Source organism: Balearica regulorum, chromosome 2 (genome assembly GCF_011004875.1).
Source record: "Balearica regulorum gibbericeps isolate bBalReg1 chromosome 2, bBalReg1.pri, whole genome shotgun sequence".
NCBI lineage: Eukaryota > Metazoa > Chordata > Aves > Gruiformes > Gruidae > Balearica > Balearica regulorum.
Genome location: NC_046185.1, coordinates 12681490 through 12702819, shown reverse-complemented (window position 1 = coordinate 12702819; position 21330 = coordinate 12681490). Strand labels below are relative to the sequence as shown.

General features: G+C 41.6%; 1 protein-coding gene across 18 annotated transcripts in view; it reads right to left on the bottom strand.

Moving 5' to 3' along the window:
- Positions 1-21330, bottom strand: part of MTSS1 (MTSS I-BAR domain containing 1) — a 127638-nt gene that overhangs the window by 13918 nt on the left and 92390 nt on the right. For 7 of the 18 annotated variants that reach the window (XM_075743339.1, XM_075743344.1, XM_075743354.1 and 4 more), the window contains 6 exons: positions 20028-20119; positions 18212-18301; positions 6911-7065; positions 5532-5639; positions 4482-4579; positions 2262-2472 (listed from right to left, as the gene is read on the bottom strand). In XM_075743339.1, coding sequence (XP_075599454.1) covers positions 2262-2472; positions 4482-4579; positions 5532-5639; positions 6911-7065; positions 18212-18301; positions 20028-20119 — 754 coding nt within the window. Of the gene's footprint in view, positions 1-2261; positions 2473-4481; positions 4580-5531; positions 5640-6910; positions 7069-18211; positions 18302-20027; positions 20120-21330 lie in introns of all 18 variants that reach the window. The other 11 variants (XM_075743341.1, XM_075743345.1, XM_075743343.1 and 8 more) reach the window with 3 other exon arrangements.

Sequence of the window (21330 nt, the reverse complement as noted above, 5' to 3'; positions counted from 1 at the left end):
AAGAAAGATCTGTCAGTTGGTTAGAGACACACAACATGAAATAACGCTGTAAATTGAACTTCTCGGTAAGCTCACGATCACAATTTTCTGTCAGCACAACACACACAATTTACTTAGTGCTGAACATACAAAGCAAGACACTTAAGCAAAGATGAAGCGGCCAGGCAATGATCTGTTACCTTTTCCTCTGCGCAAAGGTATACAGAACTAGAGACATACAGAGCACATACCTATTTGTTATACCAACGCACTACACTTGTCAAGTCAACGCCACACTGCTGCAGCCTTCTACAGCTCACGAATAACTCAAGTGATGCTTGGATCAGTTTGCAACTTTATGGACAGTTTCTAAAATGAGGTAAAAGCGTACGAACTTAGCTGGTGCAAATCAGCGTGACTCCCATCAACGTTCAGGATGTTCTGCCAGCTGATACCGGCCTAAGTTCTCTCCCCTGCTGAATGGGGGAACTTGCAAAGAGAGGTGTTGGGTTTTTTCCATGCTAAGGGCTATTGCAAAGTTACGTCCTCATCTGCAAACATAGCATCATCATGTAGATTACCGCCCTTTTATGCAGGTGCAGTGGATACTATGAAAACCAAAGATGATGCTAGCATGTGTAACTGATGTATGTATCTTAAAAGTCAACTTCCTTACCTTGTTACTATTCCAGTTTACTTTATTATTGCTCATTTACTTTTTTGCATTTCACTTAGGTTAGCCATAGCCAATCTAAACAAAACATTCATTTTATTAGTGTGCACAAAGTTCTTCAGGACGTCATCTATAAAAAAAATGCTGATGTGTCCAGACTGGGGACAAGGCAGAAGATGTATTCGTTTGAAAACAAAGCATTTTTATTAAAATGAAAGAGGTAAATATATTAAAAAAACTATTGCGGCTCCCTTCAGAACATGTTCCAAGCTTAAATGAATCAGCGTTGGTTTTGATGATACCCTAAAAATTTCACTAAAGGTGCTACTTACTAAATGTTCTGCAAAAAGTACGGGTCTGTGTGCTGCCAAAGGTGGTCTAGGAGTAGCTTAAGTGTGCAGGTGGCACTTGGTAACTGCTATCACTGAAATTGTTGGCTGCTTGCTGGTTGTGAGGATTAAATTTATCATTGCCTACAAAACCATCTACTCCCCAACACCTGAGAAGGAGTGCAACTACATTTATTAAACTAAATGACAATATCCTCCAGTGACCTCAGGGTGTATTAAAAATGAGCGATACTCAACAACAGGATATTAAGTCCACTTCAGTTCTAAGATTTATGATGGGATTTACAATGTGAGATGGCAGTTCAGCCTTGTTTAAAAAACCACTGCAGTTGCCATGTGATTTATTAAAAAAACCCAAAGCAGAATTCAGGTGCTGGAAGATACATGCCATGGAGGCATGCAAACCTCTGCCTGCAGGTGGCCTGCTAGTTTTTACAGGAATGATGCTATGAACAAATAGAGCAGCAACTTCCTTCTGCAGACCATAAAATGCTCTGGGAAAGTTCTGCTTGTATTTATAGTGAAATCCTCTTAGTTTGATGGGATTCAGGACTACACAAACGCTCATTTCTTATGAGTTCCATAAAGAATTAAACACACCTCTCATGTTCATGCAGAAACCTTATTTCTGCAAATTACTCTACTGAGAGTCAAAAAGAGTAAGCCTATCCACAGAAAGGGATGTCATAAAAAATGGCAAAACCAATTTCATACAATACTGCTAATGGCATTTTCAGTATTCCAGGCCTTTTGCAGGGGAGGAATAAAAGTAGTCTCTCTGCTGCTGAAGCCACCAGTATCAATACCAAGGCTGTCAGAGGGCTGTTCTGGCACTGTTATTTGTCCATTAAACAGCTGCCAGATATTAACAACTTGCAATCTGTGTAGGATATTAACTGGTAACCTCTGTGAGTAAAGTGAATATTCATTCCCTCCTGTGAGGTGGGACTTCTTGCTCTTTCTTGTGTGTATGTATCTGAAAGTTAGGCATCTAGGCTCCCTCCAGGGCCAGAGTGAAAACCAAATCCCCCGAGAGCGACTCATCCCTTTCTTCAGTGCTAACTGCAAAAGCAGCATAAATCGCTCCAGCTAGAGGCCCAACTTTTAGATGGATGAAGTGCAGTGAAACAAACCTTACCCTCAGTGTTTAACCTGACTCCAAGGTACCCCAAAACCACACCAGATTGTTTTTGTGAAAAGTGAGCCGAGTTAGAGAGTCCAGCTCATGCTCAGGTTTTTGTTCTCATGCTTGCACGTACCTGGTTAGGTGCTTCTGGTGGCATGGGGGATGGCGATTTGGACTGGAAAGCATCCTGGGACATGAATCCAGAATCATGGGAGGACACACTGGACAGCCTCATGGGTGCCTGCTGAGGCAGATTGGAGCTGCGATAGCGATAGTGTGAACTAGGTGAGTGCGAGTGCGAGCCACTGGACCGGGAATCACTACTGTTAACGCTGTTCAGACTGCTGTGAGAGACAAAAGGAACAAAGAAAGGAAAGGGGAGAGGAAAAGACACAAGGGCGGGGTGGGGAGAGACCCATATACAGTACAATTAACATTCCACATGTCTCTAGCAACAGGCAGCATAAACCGGAAAAGAAAAAAAGTTGACAAATTAAATTTAAATATATATATATGCACATATATATCAGTAAAGAACCGTAAGCAGCTGCAGTATCCCTTACGACCAGACAGAAAATGGCATTTTACCTTGAATTTCACTCAAATCATCAAATTCTGTAACCACTCAGAGTTCAAAGTCAGGTTAGGGACAAAGAGATCGCTACATGCCCTCTCTAGCATTTGCACAGCACCGGCACAAACAAAGTCCGCTGATGGCTCTCTCCTGACTTAAACCTTGTTGCTCGTGCACCATGGCCCAAATTTTCAATGGCATCTCTAGCAGGGGGTCCAAAGGCATCACAGTTCATCTAAAAGTCTGCCTCTAGGCATGCTGCTGCGGTCAGTCAGCAGGCCAATGCATGAGACTTTCGAAAGCACTGCCGAAACCCCAGGCTTCAGAGTACCTGGGACAAGTTTTGCTCACATGAAGGCTTTCTACCAGAAAAAAAGCACGTGACGGCATACTGAATGAAGTCAAGCCTCTGAGTATGTAACTTTAGTTAGTAAGAAAGATGATCAGAGAATTAAAAACCCAAATTAATATCCACGAAAAATAATTTGATTTTTCAAACAAAGAGATTGATTTTTAATCTCCAGTATCCACGAATGACAGCAGCAACATGCCAGCCGCAGTGTGGGAGCCCTTGAAGTTTCCTGCTGGGGTGGCTGAGCAGGACAAGCAGGATGCATCAATGTGAAGGCAGCTTCCTACCTTCGTTGGCAGGAGCCCACTGACTAGCTGAAGGGATGGCTCTAAATGATACATGGGCGAGGACTGCACCTCCTGTTCGCAAATACTAAGTACACAAAAGATGTACAAACCGGCTTGGAGCAGGGGAAGAGGAGCTCTGCCTTATACACAACAGTCTGTTGCCATACAGATTTTACCACACAAAAAGATGAAGTTCATTGGGAACAGATGATGGATTTTTTGGGATTTTTTGCCATTTTCTTTTACAGCTTCAGGATATTGCATCTTTAAGCCTGTGCTCATTGCTCTAAATATGCATGTTTTCACATATATATATATATATAAAAGTACTGATTTTTTTTTATATATATCTGCATGCAGAGACAAGTAGGTACATAGAAGAAGTCATGTTCACTTGCTCTAACATGCTACAGGTAACTTTGCTCATACACAGGGAACCTGTAGTACACTATTCATAAAGCAAACTAAAAGGTAATAATTTGAGAGCAGCTAGAAAGGTGTTGAGCAGAATACAGAATAGGATATCTTCCTTTTCAGTAAAAGGAAAGAGTAAATGTAGACAGCAGGGGATGGGGGCAACATGCTCATAAACTGTTTTTTGAGAGAAAACAGTTTTTACAGAGAAAGCATAGACAGAATCCAGTGTTTCAACATATTTCAGGACAGCATTATACAGCATTAAACAGTAAAAAAAACTTGTATCAAAAAAGCATTTCCATCTACCAGACTGATAGGGTAATTGCCAAGGATGTTTTTCCTTTTCAAACAGTTTAACTTACTGATTAGTAACAGCTACTTAGAATAATCTAAAAAGTCATCACATGAAAAACAGAAAAGGAAATTATGAATGAACAATCTCAGAGCTTAGATCAGTACAGTCTGCTCTTTGATCTGAAACGGATTCAAGAGAACTGAATCAAAAGCATCCTCAAGTTGTCTTGAGTTGAAAAGTTGTTCAGTCATGCCCATCCTTTTTAATATTCCCAGTCACACACTTAAACAGATAAAGACCATGAGGGATTGATTTCATTAAGAGTTGTTATTTAAGATTTAAGTATGCATACAAATCCATACCACAGTCTGAACTTGCCTCCCTTTGCCCCCAAACAGGTTAAAATTAAATATTACCAGTCTACTTACCTGCAAACACTAGATTTTCTGGACATGGTAGTACTGGGAGAGGATGGAGGAGTCTGATAAGACCAGCTGTAATCAGAACCTTTCAAATCTAAAATTACCTGATGAAAGATAATCAATAGCATCAAGGACGTGGAAAATTTTTTTTCCCCTATTAACAGAAAGCATCTGCTTGTCATACAACATTCGTCACCACTACAAACTTTCAGTGCCACATGACCCAGTCTCAGTTCTCTTCCAGAATTAAGCTGTGTGTATTACACAGGACAGTCAGCTTCATCCTTGGCTTTCCAGGAAATACCATACTTCAACACTAGGGCTGCTATCATAGAAGGGAAGTTCAGATCTGAATGGAAAAAATCTTTAAAAAGTAAACCGGAGTTTTATTTTATCCATGCTGTAAGCTGGTTTCGTTTGGTTTTTTTTTCCCTTAAAAAAACTATTATAGCCTTAGAGTTGAAAAACTGTTACATTTTAAAAAATTAATCAAAGATCCAATATTCTACCACAGCAGGGCTTCCCTCCTTTACACTTCTAGGTCACTAGGTGATTAAGGGATGAGAAGAAAACTGAGTTCACACAGCAGTGTTGGAGAAAAAGGTCCTATCTGGAGTCCCTTAAAGATGGACATTTTCCTATGCATTTTAAGGACAGCATGGAAAAATGCTCAAATGTTAGACTCCATCAAGCTACCTAAGCCCAGTAATCTCGAGACCACATAAAGACGGGGATGCTTAAATGTAGGGTGAGGGGATGACGTTCATTCTTCATGTACCCTCAGCAGAAACTGGGCATCTTCATATATCTCAAAGTGTTACTGTTACCACTTCACATTGGTCTTGCCAAATACTTCAGGAGCACTCTGTTGGTACTTCAAAATAATTTTTTTTTAAATTGCTTATGTTAAAAATTACCTTGCTGCAGTGAAGCATCTACAAAACGTAACATTAAGTCACTAAATGCTCTAGTGAATATTCCTCGTAACACAAAAGGAAAACTGGTACAAGCTACAAAAAAAGTAAAATAAATGTTTTCCAGGTAACAAGAGCTAACCTGTTCACTTGAAGATGGCAATTTGTGTGGATCCATGGTGAGACTTTTCAGGTCATCTGAAATGGTTTGTAAATGGGTTATTTCTCCTAGCATTGATATCTCTTCTTCCTGAAAAGACAAAAGAGCAAGGCTAATTACAGCCTTGGTTTTAAAAATCAGACCCATAACACAATATACAACTGATGACTGTGGGAATGCCCAGTGGAGCTTCTTTTTCTTTGTCCATTAAGCAATCACTACTTATGAAAGAGGGTTGGAAATATTCATTTAGAATTTTATAACTACTTTAAGATTGCTTTAAGTTCTGAGGCCCAGAAATCCTTTCTCTCATCAATAAGTAAGTCTCAGCCTTCTTTTTGTGACATCTTCAGAAAAAGAGTGTCATTTTTGCTGCATTTGGAAAAGATTTAATTTTTCAATGTATCCTCACTAATGTGCCCTAAGGATTTTAACCTTGAACCTAAACAGGTGTTACACTTGTACTTTTTGCTAGTTTTTGGAAATTTTGAGATAAAGGCGCTGTACAGGTATAGACCATTAATACATCTATGATTCATTCTGGCTCTAGCTACATCAACAGCTAACTCAGAAGATTCAGCACCGTAAGTTACCATAGTAATCCCTTACCTACCATGGTAATTTCATCCAGGTCCTCAGAGTCTGCAATTCACCCCCTCCTGCTCAGCCATCACCTCCCCAATTCTCTAACCATGGTTTTCTGTTGAGACTGATGCTCTTTGTAAACAAGCATGGGAACATTTTCCCAGTACGCTGGAGACCCTTCAGAAATGCATCATGCTTGCACAAAGCCACAAACGATTCATCGCCGGGCTTCAGACAACCCGAGATTATGAAAATATACTTAAACCTTTTCAATGAACTGAAAAAGCTGTCATGTAGGTGGAAAAGAGCTGCCAGAAAACTGCATGGAAGCAGCCTGCAATCTGTCAGATAATGTCATTATATACACAGGGGAGGTCTTGAAACATTTATCAATCCTAGCACTGGAGTAGGAGTGAGGAAGATTTATATTAAAATGTGATGTTAAGAAAAAAAGCAGTGAAAAAAACTGCATTAGCAATGTCTCAGGTCAGTATGCAGAGGGAACTCAAGCCCACTTAAGTCTTTGTGTCCATTGTTTTCCCATTAGTCATCCTGAAATCATTCAGTGTCTTCGTTCGGTCCCCAAATTGCTCTGAATGCCTGCAAGAAAGAGCCCAACTCTCGCCGCTTCCTAGGCAGAGATGCAGGTTGAATTTTGGCTAGTTCCTATAGCTCTAGAGATTCATTCCTTAGACATAACAAGCTACTCTTTTTAGAGGGTTTTGGCCACTTATCCAATCCATGAATTGTACCGACTTAAAACAGAGAGCTCTTACTATGACGGGCCGCAGCATCGAGATGAAAGTACAGAATCGACCGCGCTCCTCAATCAGCGCTTTTCTGACAGCTTGCTTCTCGGTTTCTTCAAGCAGCAGGTACTTATCATTGACATCTTGTAAAGCACTATCCAACTGGGGCTGAATGTCACCCCGTCCTGTATGCAGGAAACAAACAAGAGTACATTTTGTCAAAACTGTGGATCTCCACAGAGGAAGACCTTACTTTCCCTGCTGCCAGACTGTGCTTTTGTAATTTGAGTCTCAACCAGCATTTTCCCTTAATTCAAATTAGGAGGAGTATCTGCCCCATTAAATTAAGCATTTCATAGCATTTTTTTTCTTCTTCTGCATAAAATAGAAATCCAGCTCAATTCCAAAGGTTTCAACAAGTCAAAGACAGCATTTCACCTAAGGACTTTCTCAAACCGTTAGCTGTAAAACCCCTTCACATCATCCTTGCTGAAAACCAACATCTTACTAATTGGGAGGGTATTAATCACTAACCCCAGGTACACTCCTCTTCCTTACTACTTCTGAGCTTAGCAAGGTCCTAATGACAACTCTGTAGAGTCACTAAATGAGTGAAACAATCTCCTACTGAGATGATCTTAGGGACATCACTAGACCAATCGATTCCAGTACTTTAAACAAGCAGCTGATAAAACAGCTTTGTTCCAAAGTCCAAACCCCCCGAACCTATCAACATCTGAAATACATATTAATGTCCAGTATTTGACTATGGGAAAAAAACCCCCAAAAACGAATCTAATGTTTTGCAATCAAAAAGCTTCCCTGTGTTAATTATAGTCAACTCAATACCAAAAGTTTCTGTGACAGTTAAGTACCTAATCCTGCACCAAATGTTTACTCCACATCGTGCCAAGATTTCATTCCTCTAGGAATGAAGAGCTGCTGCTTAGCCATAGTATTGCTGAGTCAACACTGTTGCAGTTGCAAGCTGTTTTCATGCAGCTTACACCTCTAAATATTTTGAAGAACTTCAGTTACACAAATTTGTCTGCAACCTCCCAGAAACACCACCACATACAAATTAAGTCTGCCAGGTCCATACCCATGCCACTGTTGCTAAACACCAGGATGACAACGTTGAAACATGGTGGGTGAGTTACAAGCAGCTACCCAAAATAAATTTTTATGGACAATAACCTTTCTGCGTGGAGGATTCAAAGCTATGAGGAAGAGGAAGCAAAAACTCTCTTGAGGTGTGTAGTACACAATGTAGATGACTCAAGGTCAGAGTTACAAAGGAAAACCGTTCCCTTATTATCATACGTATTTCTTCAATACTCCAGAGCGAGGTGAAGTCACCAGCTCCCCTGCACTAATACACAGCCAGAACCACAGGAAAGAGAGCAGGGGGGGAAGCAAAGAGAACCACATTGGCTTAGTGGCATTACGGACTGGATACATCCAAATGTCCTCTCTACAGAGTTAGAGGTAGTCCAGATAAAACTGCACAGATACCCACAGGCAGAGTTCTGAGATGCATCCTCCAAGAACCACATGCAGTGCAACACCAGCTCGGCCACCGCCACGGTTACCTGGGTACCGAACTGCCAGCAGCAACACCCGCTGTCTGATCCTCTAGATCAGGCTGACTGGTGCAATATGGTCATAAAATGGTTTTGGAAGTAAGTGCCTTTAAAAAAAAGACTGAAGTTGCAGTCATCTGCTTCCTCTTTCAAAATCAGCATCTGCCAGCAACTAGTTATAGAAGAGTTTTGGATAACTCCCCGAAGGTCCTATGCCTTCTCGCCTGTCATCCTTAGGAGACAAACTGGGTTCTTCTGCCTGAAGACCATTCTGTACATTCCAGGCCCTTCCCCATACTCTTCTTTGCAATCAGATGCAGCAATTAAACGTTTTGTAATTCTGTGGAGTTGTTCTTTCAAATTCCTTATGAAACTAAGAAGACTTGCATTATTGCTCAGACCCCTGATTTTGAGAGCTGCCTGGAAATTACAACAGGTGAAATAAATTCCTGTTGTTTAAACCTAGATACCGACTCACTACCATGGATGTACCAAATGCAAAATATATTAGTTGCGAACTAAATCACACACTCATTAGTTCAGCTCTGGAGAACTGCTGTAAACGTTCAGCTGTTCCACCATATGATCATGCACTTAATGCAGTAAATCCTTGTTAAATGCATTCGCCTATGCAGTGAGAAGACACGCTCTGAAAGTAAAGGGACTCCATTGATAAAGAGGGTTCAATTATTGTGGATTTGGTAATTTACAGAGAACTCACAGAGCACCGCATCTTGGACCACAGCAACAAGAGCACCCAAAAGATAGGGCAAAAATAGACCTCATTTACACCTGTGTAACTCACTCAATTCAACAAAGTTGAGGATAATGTTCAAGCTCTTTGGTAACAGCTCAAGATAATGTTTTAACTCTTTGGCAAAAGCACGTGTAAAACTGCACTGCTCTCCGACATCCTCTTTATCTCTACAAAGTTTCCATTTTATTCCTTTAAGTGAGTCAGGACATGAACAGACATACCATCTTCTCACCGCTACTTTCACGGACCCGTTTTTATGCTATGGCTCTCGGGCACCTATGTAGTCAGTGAAAACACACAAGCTGTCTGGGGTATAATTCAGAGAGGAAACAAGCTCAGGTGAATCATTTAATGAGGCACTGAAGTCAGATGTTTACATGGCATGAATACAGCTCCCTTCTGATGCCTCCTTGCAACTCATCTTTTTGGAGCAGGAAAGCTTTATTAACGTCCTTTGAAAGCTCCATAATGCAGACATCAATCTAGCAAGTCTTTTGAAACCAGATATAACTCTTCCCACTCCCTGAATCGCCAGCTACCTCCCATGGCACTCAGACAGCTTGGGAATTTGAGGAATGAGATCTCTGCCCAATGTAAGCAGTTTCCTTCGCTAAGCAGAGCAGAGCACAGCCCCTTGACAGCACTCCTGCACCCAGAGGACTCTGAGGATGTGAGGGCCAACTGCCCGTCACCTCTGCTCCTCATCCACCTTGCTCCTGCACTCAAACATTTGAGTCCACTACTTATCTCAGAAGAGAACATCAACCACTGGAGAGCAATGCAGTTCTTTTCCCTTTGAATTACGGGGGGAAGGCCACTTGTCTATGGCATCCCTGACAACTGACTGCGCTACTTTTGCTGTGGACGTGAGGCACACTTTCATAAGGAACACCAGCAATTGATTATTCTGTCCTGGCCTTTAGGTTCAAAAACCTTTCCAAACCAACACAACTATCATAATGACAGAAAACAGTTCCAGAACAGTCTCATCATGGACTAGCTATAAAAGTGCACCTGGAAGGACACTCCTACCCCAGCTGCGGACACATTTGGATGACCCACCAAAGCAGTCAGTATTAGAAATAGTCAAAAACATCAAATGTAGTCACAGGTCTCTGGTCTGCAACCAGCCAGACATGAACAGGATGTAGGGATGGTTCTGCAGAGCATGTCCAGTTGCACTTGGAAGAACAAGTCAAGAATCTGAAAACTGAGGAGAAATTCAAATACACCCTTTCTTAAAGTGGAGCTTTGGTGTTGCAGAGAGGAGCAGAAATGCAGGACCAGAAGTTGTGGACTGACTTCTCCAACAGCACCATGCTCCAACAGCCTGGGGACTTGTGGCTTGACACAGACAAGTAACGGCTAATGAACTGCAGAGAGCCGAACTGCTTCTCAGCGATATTAACATGAATCCATCGCTACTCCAAGGACAGTCTTAATACGTTACCTTCAGTGCAGGTGCTTCACATCATTACCATGACATGCAAGAGCTTTACAGGACCAACATGCGTTAAAAGCTCAGATTTACAGTGTTCTGTGTGAATCCCTGCTGAAAGCCTCATGCAGCTTCTTAAATAATCATTGTTCGAAAAGAACTTTAGTAAAGGAAACATATTAAGGAGAAGAAAAAATGAAGGTAAATCCGACTTTCAACCCAATTTCATGCCTGTATTTTATAAGACAACTTAAACTAACAAAGCTGTCAGCACCAGCAAAGGAGAATGATGCTCTCAGAGCAAGTCTGACTGCTAAAGTTAATGCTGTTACTGACAAAGTAATGCAGCAGATATTGGTGAAATTATTATTTTCCACATTCTCACTTAAAGAGTGCTCCCTCACACTCTTCTCAGGTGTCTGCACAGAACTCGAATATTCTCCATGGACACCTTACAGAGTGACAGAATTTACGCTGTATGAGACAATGCTGAGCACACCTCTACCCATACAACCAAAGCAGGCTCCAAGTCATTAATTCCCTCATCACTTTCTTCACAAGAGCTTCATCCACCTGCTTCATCTTCCAGGATGAACAGCCCCCTTTAAGTTCTGCACTGTCAAGCCAACAAATAAACTAATAAACTAGGCTGAGAACAGAAGAATTCTGCCTCCATTTACGGAAAAGTGGAAAACCTCATTGCTGGGGTTAACTTCAGACCTCTTTGGCAAATCTGAGTCTTTCCGGTGACTACTGGATATCTGAATCAGCTGCTAACATTCAAAAATGCTAAGTTATCCCTTAAAAGTAAAGTTCCACGTTACCAAAGGAAACTTCCAGACTGAATTAGAAAACCAGGAAAAACACAAAGTGTGCTTTCACAAGAGGGGACAAGCAGCATGCACTGCAGCGCCCAGCTCCAGGAGCCCAGCTGAGGCGCCTCCGTTAAGTCTCCCGATCTGATCAATCCGGGCTTCTCCAAAGGGCAACACCTACATCATTACACCTACAAGTGGAGGTATGATTATTTCTCTCAAATTCAGAAACACTGCATTTCACTCGCAAGAAGATCTCGAGGCAGCTATTTTCAATTTGCAATACAACTGAACCCCCAATTTAAACAGATTTGAGATGTGATCAGGCAGCAGAAGAGGAGACAATTGTGATGCTGATTTCCACCCCTTCCCGAGCATGAAGTTCAATATACTGATTTCTTATCTATCTTAATCTATCGATTAAGAAAGGTGCATGCGATTTTCAGAAAAAAGGGGGACTTGGATCACAGGTTTACAAAGAACAACACTAAGGATTTTAAGCTCTAGACTTTAAAAGTCATATTAACAATAAGATACACAATGATTTGAACATCACCTTCATGACGTGTCTATTCCATTTAACTTCTCTCCCAACTGTGACATGATTTATCAGTTCACGTGAAACCCTTTCTAAAATAAACCAGAGGTTTATCTACAATACTGATTTTCTTCTTTTACAGTGTTCCAATTAGATACCAGAAGAAAATAAATCAAAAGATGGTGTGTTCATTAAGATTAGGCGATATTTTAGTTTCATTCGAAATTAAAGTCTAGGCAGTTAGTGGAGACCAGACACCATAAAGAGGCCACAGCAAGGGCTACAATAAACCAGCCACCAGGGTTACAGCATGGCACAGACTTACCCAGAGCCTCAGCTGTCAGGCAGGTGCGCATGGTGAGAAATTGCAGGACACAAAATTGACACAGAAAGGAAAATAAAAAAAGTCAAACTGGTATTCCAGCATTCCTAAAGTTTAGACATTATCATCAGCGCCGAGACAAGAGATCGAGCAGTTTGGACTAGACGATTTTGACTTCTTCTGTTGCTGATAAAGACAAATGCATTAGCTTTGCTTCCTGATGAGCTGTTGCAAATTAAACTCCCGGTTATTTACCATACAATTTTATTTTAAGAGACTTAAACCAATTTAGGGACTTTGTTTAGCTTGCAGATTCCTAGGTGAGGACATGTTAACCCATGCTTCGGAGAAAGTGCACAACAGAGACAACTGTCAAACTCTGGTCAAGCTGACGAAGTGGCACAAAGCTCATCCCCTCGCAGGGAAGAGGGAACTCCAACTTGCAAAACTCCAGGCGGGTGCTGCATTAGTAACCACAGCGCTTTTTGATGTTCTCTACTGCAATTACATTAATAGATTGTTAATTAAATGAAAAACTAATTGCTGATGCAATGTGGAAGAACATCAAAAAGATTAACCATGATATGTGTATTTTAATTAAAAAACGTGATATATAAAGTTTTGCAATAAACCTGGCTTGCTGTCAAAAAGAGGGGAACTATCAAGACTGATTCAACTCAAGAAATGAAAATAAATCAAAGAACTATCTCCGATTACTGACTTTGCAACAGGTCTTCATTGAATTTTTATAAGGTGGAGCTTACATTGTAAGCTTGCGGGGGGGGAAAAAAAAAAGAAAAAACCACCAAAAAACCCCCGCAGGCACCATGGCCTCATCCACACAGGATTTTCTCCCTGCAACAGATAAGGATAATTTGTTCATTAGCTTCCCTCCTCCTGAGTTGTATCATACTGACTCCACAGCGAGTCCCGGCTCTCACTTCAGCCATCACGCCACACTTGATCAATTTAGAGGAATAAGGCCACCTCCTAGCAGAGGCAGCGTCTGGCCAGGGGTCCTCCCTCCCCAGCCCGTCACTTCAGACAGGGCAAGTGCCAAGTATAGAAAGAGAGCAAAGTACTTGAATGAGAAGGTCAGCATTTACGTTAAGAACTGAGATGTTCCTCGGTTGTAATTACGTTGAAGAGCTTCTTGTTTTTCAGTTAAGAGGCACAGGGTTTGCGCAATTATCCTTGAGAGGAGTATAACGATATTACAGTTTCAGAGACCGGAGTAACACAAAAACAGCTGCAAAGGCTCTAAAACACAAACAGGTCATCTTTGCTAACTGGGAGGAGGGGAAGGAAGAGCACTTCTGGCAGTATTTCAGTAAGTTAATAATCATGTTGTACTCTCTCAACTTCATTAAAAGTAAGAGTACTTTCCAAACCTGCTGCGTACTCAAAAGTGCAGGTTGTGAGTTCGGATACTCAACGCTGATGGGACACAAGATGAAATGTTGTACTGAATGTTGCTGGCACTCTGCAGAAACTTCTACGAATGGCTTAGAGATAAAACTCAGGTTTTCACATTAACATGTGTTATATTAACCTTGGTATTTTATTTGGAGTGATACATATAATTCCTTTCCATAAATTCCCTTGGATTTAAACATCTTCCTCAAAGCCTGCACATAGTGCCACGTGAAGAACCTGAAAATGAAACCTACAAATCAAGTTATAGGCAGAAGGGAAACCTGTCTAGCAACCATTAACAGCCAAGCTGAAATGCAGAGAATAAAGCCAACATGCACTCCAGAGTTTACATATACATTCAGCTATATTTTAAGTTAGTCACTTGATTGTTTTTTTTTAAACTAAGAATGGTGCATTTTGTTAACCTTACAAAATGGTTACATGCAGAGCCACAGCTGCTGTCTCTCCTCTAAATTCAATATAGCCTGAACAGCTTCTAGCAGCTATGGATCCACTTATGAGGCCCTGACTCAGCAGAAACCTAAACATCAAATTTATTTTAAATATATGCATAATTATTCTGCTGACTCAGATTAGCTGGGCTGACTTCTGATGTCCAATATTTGTCTGAAAACAACGAGCAATTTAGAAGATGTATGCAGTTCCACGCCCTACGTAGCTTCATCTCCTCAGACGAGAGCTAAGTTTCAACGCTGGGGTGGGCAACGTGCCCTACAGGTGTGCTCCCCTTGGGGACAAGGCAGTAAGGAAAAGATGCACCTGGGAGGACAGGACACCCCCAGGGACTGCATGGATCTGGGAGGTTCACCAGGATCCTGTTTAGACTACATATATTTAGATTTCATATGAATTTTTTTTAATAGTCAAAGACAACAAAAAGAATGAAAATGATCCCTGTAAGGTCTTTTGAAATTCAAGAACTTCATTTACACACAGACTTGTCATTTTACCAGATATACTCTAGCAAACTTCCAAAAAGGACCCCTAACACTTTTTTTTTTTTTGTTTGGAAAGCTTGGTGTTCTCCCTATCACTTCAAGCTTTGGAAACACCTTTTAACACACCTACTCTGCAAACTTAATTTCTAATAGATAATCTTAAATGCCCAGCCTGAACTTTAAACTTGGCTGCATGGAACCAGAACAAACAGAGCATGCACAAGCCAGAGAACAGGCAAACCCCAAAGTATTCAGCCTCTTAGCATTAAGTTGGGGTGCCCAACGTGTAGCGCTCCTGCCAGGACAAGCCACGCAGCCCATGGCCCTCTCTCCCAAATGTCCTTGAGATGCAGGCAAGGAGCAAAGAGCTGCTATGCATGCTGCAGCCGTCAGCTACGAGAAGGATCCTCTGCACCGTGACGCGGCAGGGAGAGGGGACATCACTGCCGTGATGTGAATGAGAAAAGTAGAGGGTTGTATTTGAGTTCCTAGATCTGAAGCCACCCAAAGCAGAAGAAAACCACTTTCCCATCCAGTCACAGCAGAAAAAGCCTGAAGGATGTTTTTAGTAGCATGCAGAGTATTTAAGCGAATCCAGAATTCGGCAAACATCTCACTTGCCCACAGACGATCATAAGGTTAGTTCAAAAATATTCTTACAAGCACTAGGGAGGGAATGAATTGGTTGTTTTTAGAGTTCCCATAGGTGAGTCAGTAACTTTACAGAAAAATCAAACGGGCAGGTCCTGCTTAAGGAAGAACAGCACAAAAAAAGTAAGTATGAGCAACAGGGAAACAGGAGAGTTGAAGACACAGTAAGACATTCATGCGCTCAGCCACATGCCTGCCAGGACAGTTTCACCCAAGAGTTTCCCTGCCCATAGTTCAAACCTCATTTGTGACCTAAAGCAGAATAACTTCTGCAGCTTTATCATTTTATAAATAAACCTCTTCTTGATTTTTTTTAATCCCTCAGTGACAGCAAGAGCAACATACTCTTCATCACAGAGCACATTGAACAGATCTGTCAGGGTGGGTACATACAAAAAAGTTTTCATAACAACATTTGACATTGCACTCAGACCACTGCTTTATTCCTTCACGGTAAGGATCAAAAAGGCAAAGAGTGGAAAAAGCATCTGCTACTTTTTTTCTTATGTATTTATGTGTAGATAACTTGCAAGAAGACAGGGTGAACTTCCTCCCACCTCCTGCCCATCAGTGCTGGGAACCTACAGGACCAGCAGCTTTGGGCATTCATTCTCACAGCACCATGAGCCTCAACACCTCACTGCACCTCTCCTCCCCAGGGGTCATGAGAACAACTCTCAGCTCCTCAGAAAGACTGCAGCTCCTTCTTTCCCCTGTACTGGCTACCTGGGGGTCTCCATTGCTTCTACATTCCCCGTATGTGTCTCTCTGCGACAGCTGTAACCCCACCCCAGTCCCATTGGGTTTGTGCTCTGGACTCAAACACCACGTGTGTGACAGCAGTTCCAAGGGGGACAGCACGGAAAGACAGCAAGTTCATTAACAACTCCAAAAGCATGTCATAACAGCAAAATTAAGCAAGGGAATGACATTATAAAAAAAAAAAAGAAAAAATACTTCAATCATAGTATGGCTGCTATAAAAATGATAGCAAAATGAGGCCTATTCCACTCCCCCACTCAAAGGTATTTAATCCTGAAGGAGGACAAGACACCAGCGTGCTGACTCTCGTCGCTAGACATGGCGCATATTTGGGGAGGGAGATATGAACCCAGAAAATCCAAGGAGAAAGTCCACTTGCTTTAACCACTACTGACAGACACCTACGTGGCATCTGCAGTATGAGAACAGTGGGTTTTTTTTTCCAGAAGGCTTTAAGTGCTTCTCTCTCCTCTTCCCACTGTACAGAAAATGCTTGTCTCCTCCTCCAAGATTGCAGATTGATTTATTCAATACTCAGAAGAAGCACGATAAAAGGGAGATGGAGCCAGATAGCTGTCAGTTCATAGAAACAGGTTCAAAAAATGGTTCCTTCTTCCCAGATCATGGACATGTTTTTCTCAGCTCTCACCTAGCATGCATTGAGGGGTTGTTTGTATCACAAAGGGACAAGAAGTGACAAGACTAGAAAAGGGAGGGAGAAAGGAAAAGAAATGGAGGGAAAGTCACAGACTCTCTAAAGCTGTTGGTCTGAAGTCAGACAATTCATCACACAGAATGAGAAACATGTTTATGCATCACCCCAAAATAAAATCGTATCACAAAGAATTGTGTCCCCCTAAAGATGACCATGCTGATTTAAACCACTCAACTTTTCTACAGACAGACAGATAGACAGACACACACACACAGAGCCTACTGAGCTAAGCTCCCCCTTGCTGCCTTCCATCTCTCCCTCCCTCATCCCGCATCTCAAATCAGCTAAATCTCAGGAGCAGTTTTCCAGTCATGTGGCTTTCTACCAGCATAATTATTGACTCACCTATTAGGAAGGACAGTTAGAGACAGCTCACCTGTTCTGGATAGCACTTACACAATTTAGAAAGTTGAAGAAACTCCCCACCCCAGCATTTATTTCGCTTGTCCCTGGACTGATAGTTTTTAGGCAGGAGGGAAAGCACAAGTTGTAACCTGCAGGCTGAGAGCTGCTCAAAGCACACTTCCTCCCCGGCTGGGAAGAGCCCAGTGCCAGGAAAGGGAACTGGAAAGTCTGCTTCTGTACAAGCTCTGTATCATTTTTCCAAAGCTTGGTGGGGTTTGCACTTGGCCGAGTAAAACCCTTAGTGATGGCAATGCTGCAGCTATCAGTGATGCACGTTTCCATTAACATGATGATGAAACTTCTGTGACAATATGTTGGTGGGAGAGCAAGAGGAGCACGCGATGCAGCTGCTAAAAGAGACAGATTGCCTTTGTAGAGAACTCCCTTTCTTTTCTTACTCATCTTTAGTTTTCTATGGTTGCCAAGTGCCCTCCCCCTGACAACAACCCATGCCACCTTCTCACACTCTGGGAATAATGTAAGGTTTAGGAGATTACAGGCTGCTTAAAAAAAAAAAGAAAAAAAAAGAAAAAAAAGGAAAAAAAAAAGAAAAAGAAAAAAAGAAAAAAAAGAAAGTGGTAGAAAGGGAGAACAGTGAGAAATGTTAATAGGTACAGAACATTTACATAATGGATTTTTTTATATTATTCCAAAAGATTCTACAAAATTTTACAGGTATCTGCACAAGTCATGTTACAGTGTCAACATTCCTCACAGGAATAAGTTAGCAGCAAGCGCTCTATTTTAAAACATGATTGACTCTGTACAAACAGTTTTAAGGCTTTTGTATAAGAACATTAGACAGCAGCTTCAGAATATGATTTAAATGACACATAGTAATTGTACCCTGGTGTTCAAGTACGTACCAGGAATACATTACAGGGGACTGACTTATTACAATAGAAAGTCCTATCGCTGTTCAATCTTTGTCAATGAGCAGAGCACAAAAGGTTTTTAACAGCACAAGTATGGACCAAGTTACCTTTCTTTGCTTTCTTCTGTAGCTTCAGTGTGTCAGATGATTTCTTTTTTATCTCTTGGCGGGCTTTTTTGTATTCTAAAAAAACACACAGTCTCTGTTATCACCATATTCGATGTTAAAATGGATGTTTTTCACAGAAAAGGCTATGTTTAAAGACATTAGACTACACATTTTAAGAGGACAGCTACTATTCATTAAAGTAGCTTAGAACTTGCATTTTGTCGTGCCTGTACCTTTGGCTTAATATAACATTTTAGGGTGTGAGCACATTCACATACCAAAATCTTTCCCAAATAAACAAAGCCTTTACAAAAATAACAATTGAGAGCACAGTACAAAATTAGAGCACTTTTCATTTCAGAGACTCATCCACTCTCAGGAATGGAAAACAGAGATGACAGGTTTCTCGAAACATCTGTGTTCAAAAACAAGTATCCAGAAATGGCAAGGCAGAGAATATCCTGTGATCCCTCTCCAGCATGAGAGTCAGGCAGAGGGAGAGAGTGCTAAAACTGCCCAAGGAAGTGTCACATTGCCAGCTCTTTCTGATGAAGCGGAGCACACTGCAGTTGTCCTCATTTTCAGATGAGCTGCAAATCCTGGGAGAATTAAAATCCCAGAACAAAATATTCCACCTCTAGTCCAGGCACACTAAAGGTACCAGATATGAAAACCGACACTTTAAAAAACCCCAAAAGATAAAAGGCATGCATGCATATATAGACACATATATATACTTTAACAGAGAGATCAATGTTACTACTCTTCTATAGATAGAAAAAAACAGAAGCAAGCTGGTGGCTGGCCAACTGCACCCTCCACACCCAAGTCTGCTCCCTAAACCGTGAATCTCACTGCCACTTTGGACAGGGTCATCGCTACCTGCAGGAACCCAGGTGATTCCTCCTTCCTGCTCACCACCTGCGTAACACTCTCCAGACCACAAGGTGGAAATTTTTTCAAGAGCTGCCGATTTAGCTGCTTCTATTTGATCACAGTAATAGTGAGGCAAGAAGCAAATCCTCTTTCGGAGGCCAAGAATGCTCCTTTCCATCAGTTCTCACCCTCCCCAAAATAAATTATGGTAATACTGTTTCAGACAAACCAAAAATCTTCAGTTTTCAAGTCAGTGGTGAACTGTAACCTGCTTTCAGCACCTGTGCCAGAGGGCCATCGTCCCCAGTACAAGATGGCAAAGCCAAAGGCATCTACCAAAATGCTCTTGCAGTGCAAGACTTTGCTGCCTCCTGCTCATTCCCCCAGGAAAGCCCCTAGAGCAGTCATCAGCAATGCAGCTCGGAGCATCCCGTGTCCAATGACACAGCTTTCCGGTTCCCCAGGTGCACATTTCTGTATGGCATCAGATATAAAATAACGATGCTGAATGTTTTACAGGGCTGTGCATTCTCTGGAGGACGCTACGGCTGAGACATAACATGATCTTAGTTAGCTTTTAACTGCACCCTGGGGGTTTGCAGTGATAGTTGCAGCATCCCCAATCCTCAGCGCTACTGGAGATCATACAGTGATCATACAGTGGGCTAACAGAGTTAAAACCAGTCACCGCTTACCAGTCTAGAAAAACAACCCATCCCTTGGGGTCCTGCAAACTAAACCTTCAAAATGTATATGCAAAGGTTAAAAATTTGTTAGGCACTTTGGGAGGGGAGTGTTTTAGAAGATAAAAATTGCTATACATATTTAAGCGCATCATTCAGTTCCCCAGTACAAACATGAAAAGAGGAAGAAAAGCTGGTATAACAATCTTACTCCTATTAAAGAATTCTTCCTCTGTAACTACCTTTTGCATGGTCTTTATCCAGTTGATTGGCCACTTTCTTCCACTCTTCCATCTGTTCTTGAAGTGGGTTTATCAGACAGTCAATTAAAGCACTAATTTTGTTGAAAAAACACAAAGAGCAATCAAATCCTGCAGATGCCCCTATTCTTATATAGAGAGCCAAGGTCAATATTGGAGTATTTTTACTTTTTGCTGCGACAGCTACCAGTGTCACAATGTAAATATCAGAGCATAAAAATGTTCACGCTGGAGAAAGCAAAAGAAAGGACTGGATCAAAAAAAAAAAATCCACATCACAAGATGACCAGAATTACTGTGCAGAAGTTCAGGACAGTGAGGAACAGAGCGTAAACCAGAGGAGTGACCCGAAACAGGGCCAACGTAAACAGTTAGATCCTACTCATCTGTCACACAAAGAGCAGTTTAAATGGATACTCTGGAGACCGGAAACGTTCATGCAGCCATGAAGATTACAAACTTAAATAACACATGTATATGCACAAGAAGACAGAGCAGCTGTACAAGTGAACAACATCCTGCCCACCAACAGGCCTCACCTCTCACCAGTGGAGTCCATGATACAGCACTAGTAATGCTCCACTAATTAATGAGATTGGGATTGAATCATTTAAACCGCTAACTCTGTGGTAACTAGAGACTAAAGTTGTCTCCTCACAGCCAATTTCAAAAATATATTTATTTTAAAAGGCAAAAAAACATCCCAGGTCATCAAGCAAATGGTGAAGCATCATTTTGGTTTACCTCAGGTCAAGTAGAACTTTCAAGTCTGGTTAAAAAAGGCACACGTGCAAACTACTACTTACTACAGAAGTAGGTTGTTTATGTATAGCCCAGCTTACACACGACTTAATCCTCTCCCATTACCTGTCAAGTCTAACTGCAAAAAGGGGATGAGAGAATTTGCCTTTTCCATACTGGTTTGCTGAAAGTTTCTCTCTTGGCCGCAAGCTATTTGGACTCTCCAGTAAGCTGAGGAAGCAGCACAACACTTGTTGCTGCTTTAAAACTTAGTGACAAAGCCTAAAGTCCTGAAACAAAGACAGGTCGGTCACATCAGCAGCCGCCTGCTCAGCACCAAGCAACAGGAACCAACAGCGAGAATTTGCAGTATTTAGGTTTAGATTTGAGGTGACAAGCACATTCCCCAGAACACGCAGTGAAATCCTGTATGTTCACAACACCTATTGTGCTGCAGGGGAGAAAACAACTGCTGTTCTCTGTGACAGGGTCAGAGATCAGCTGGAAAGTCAATGCCGGTGAACAGCTTTAGGTGTTCCCCAGT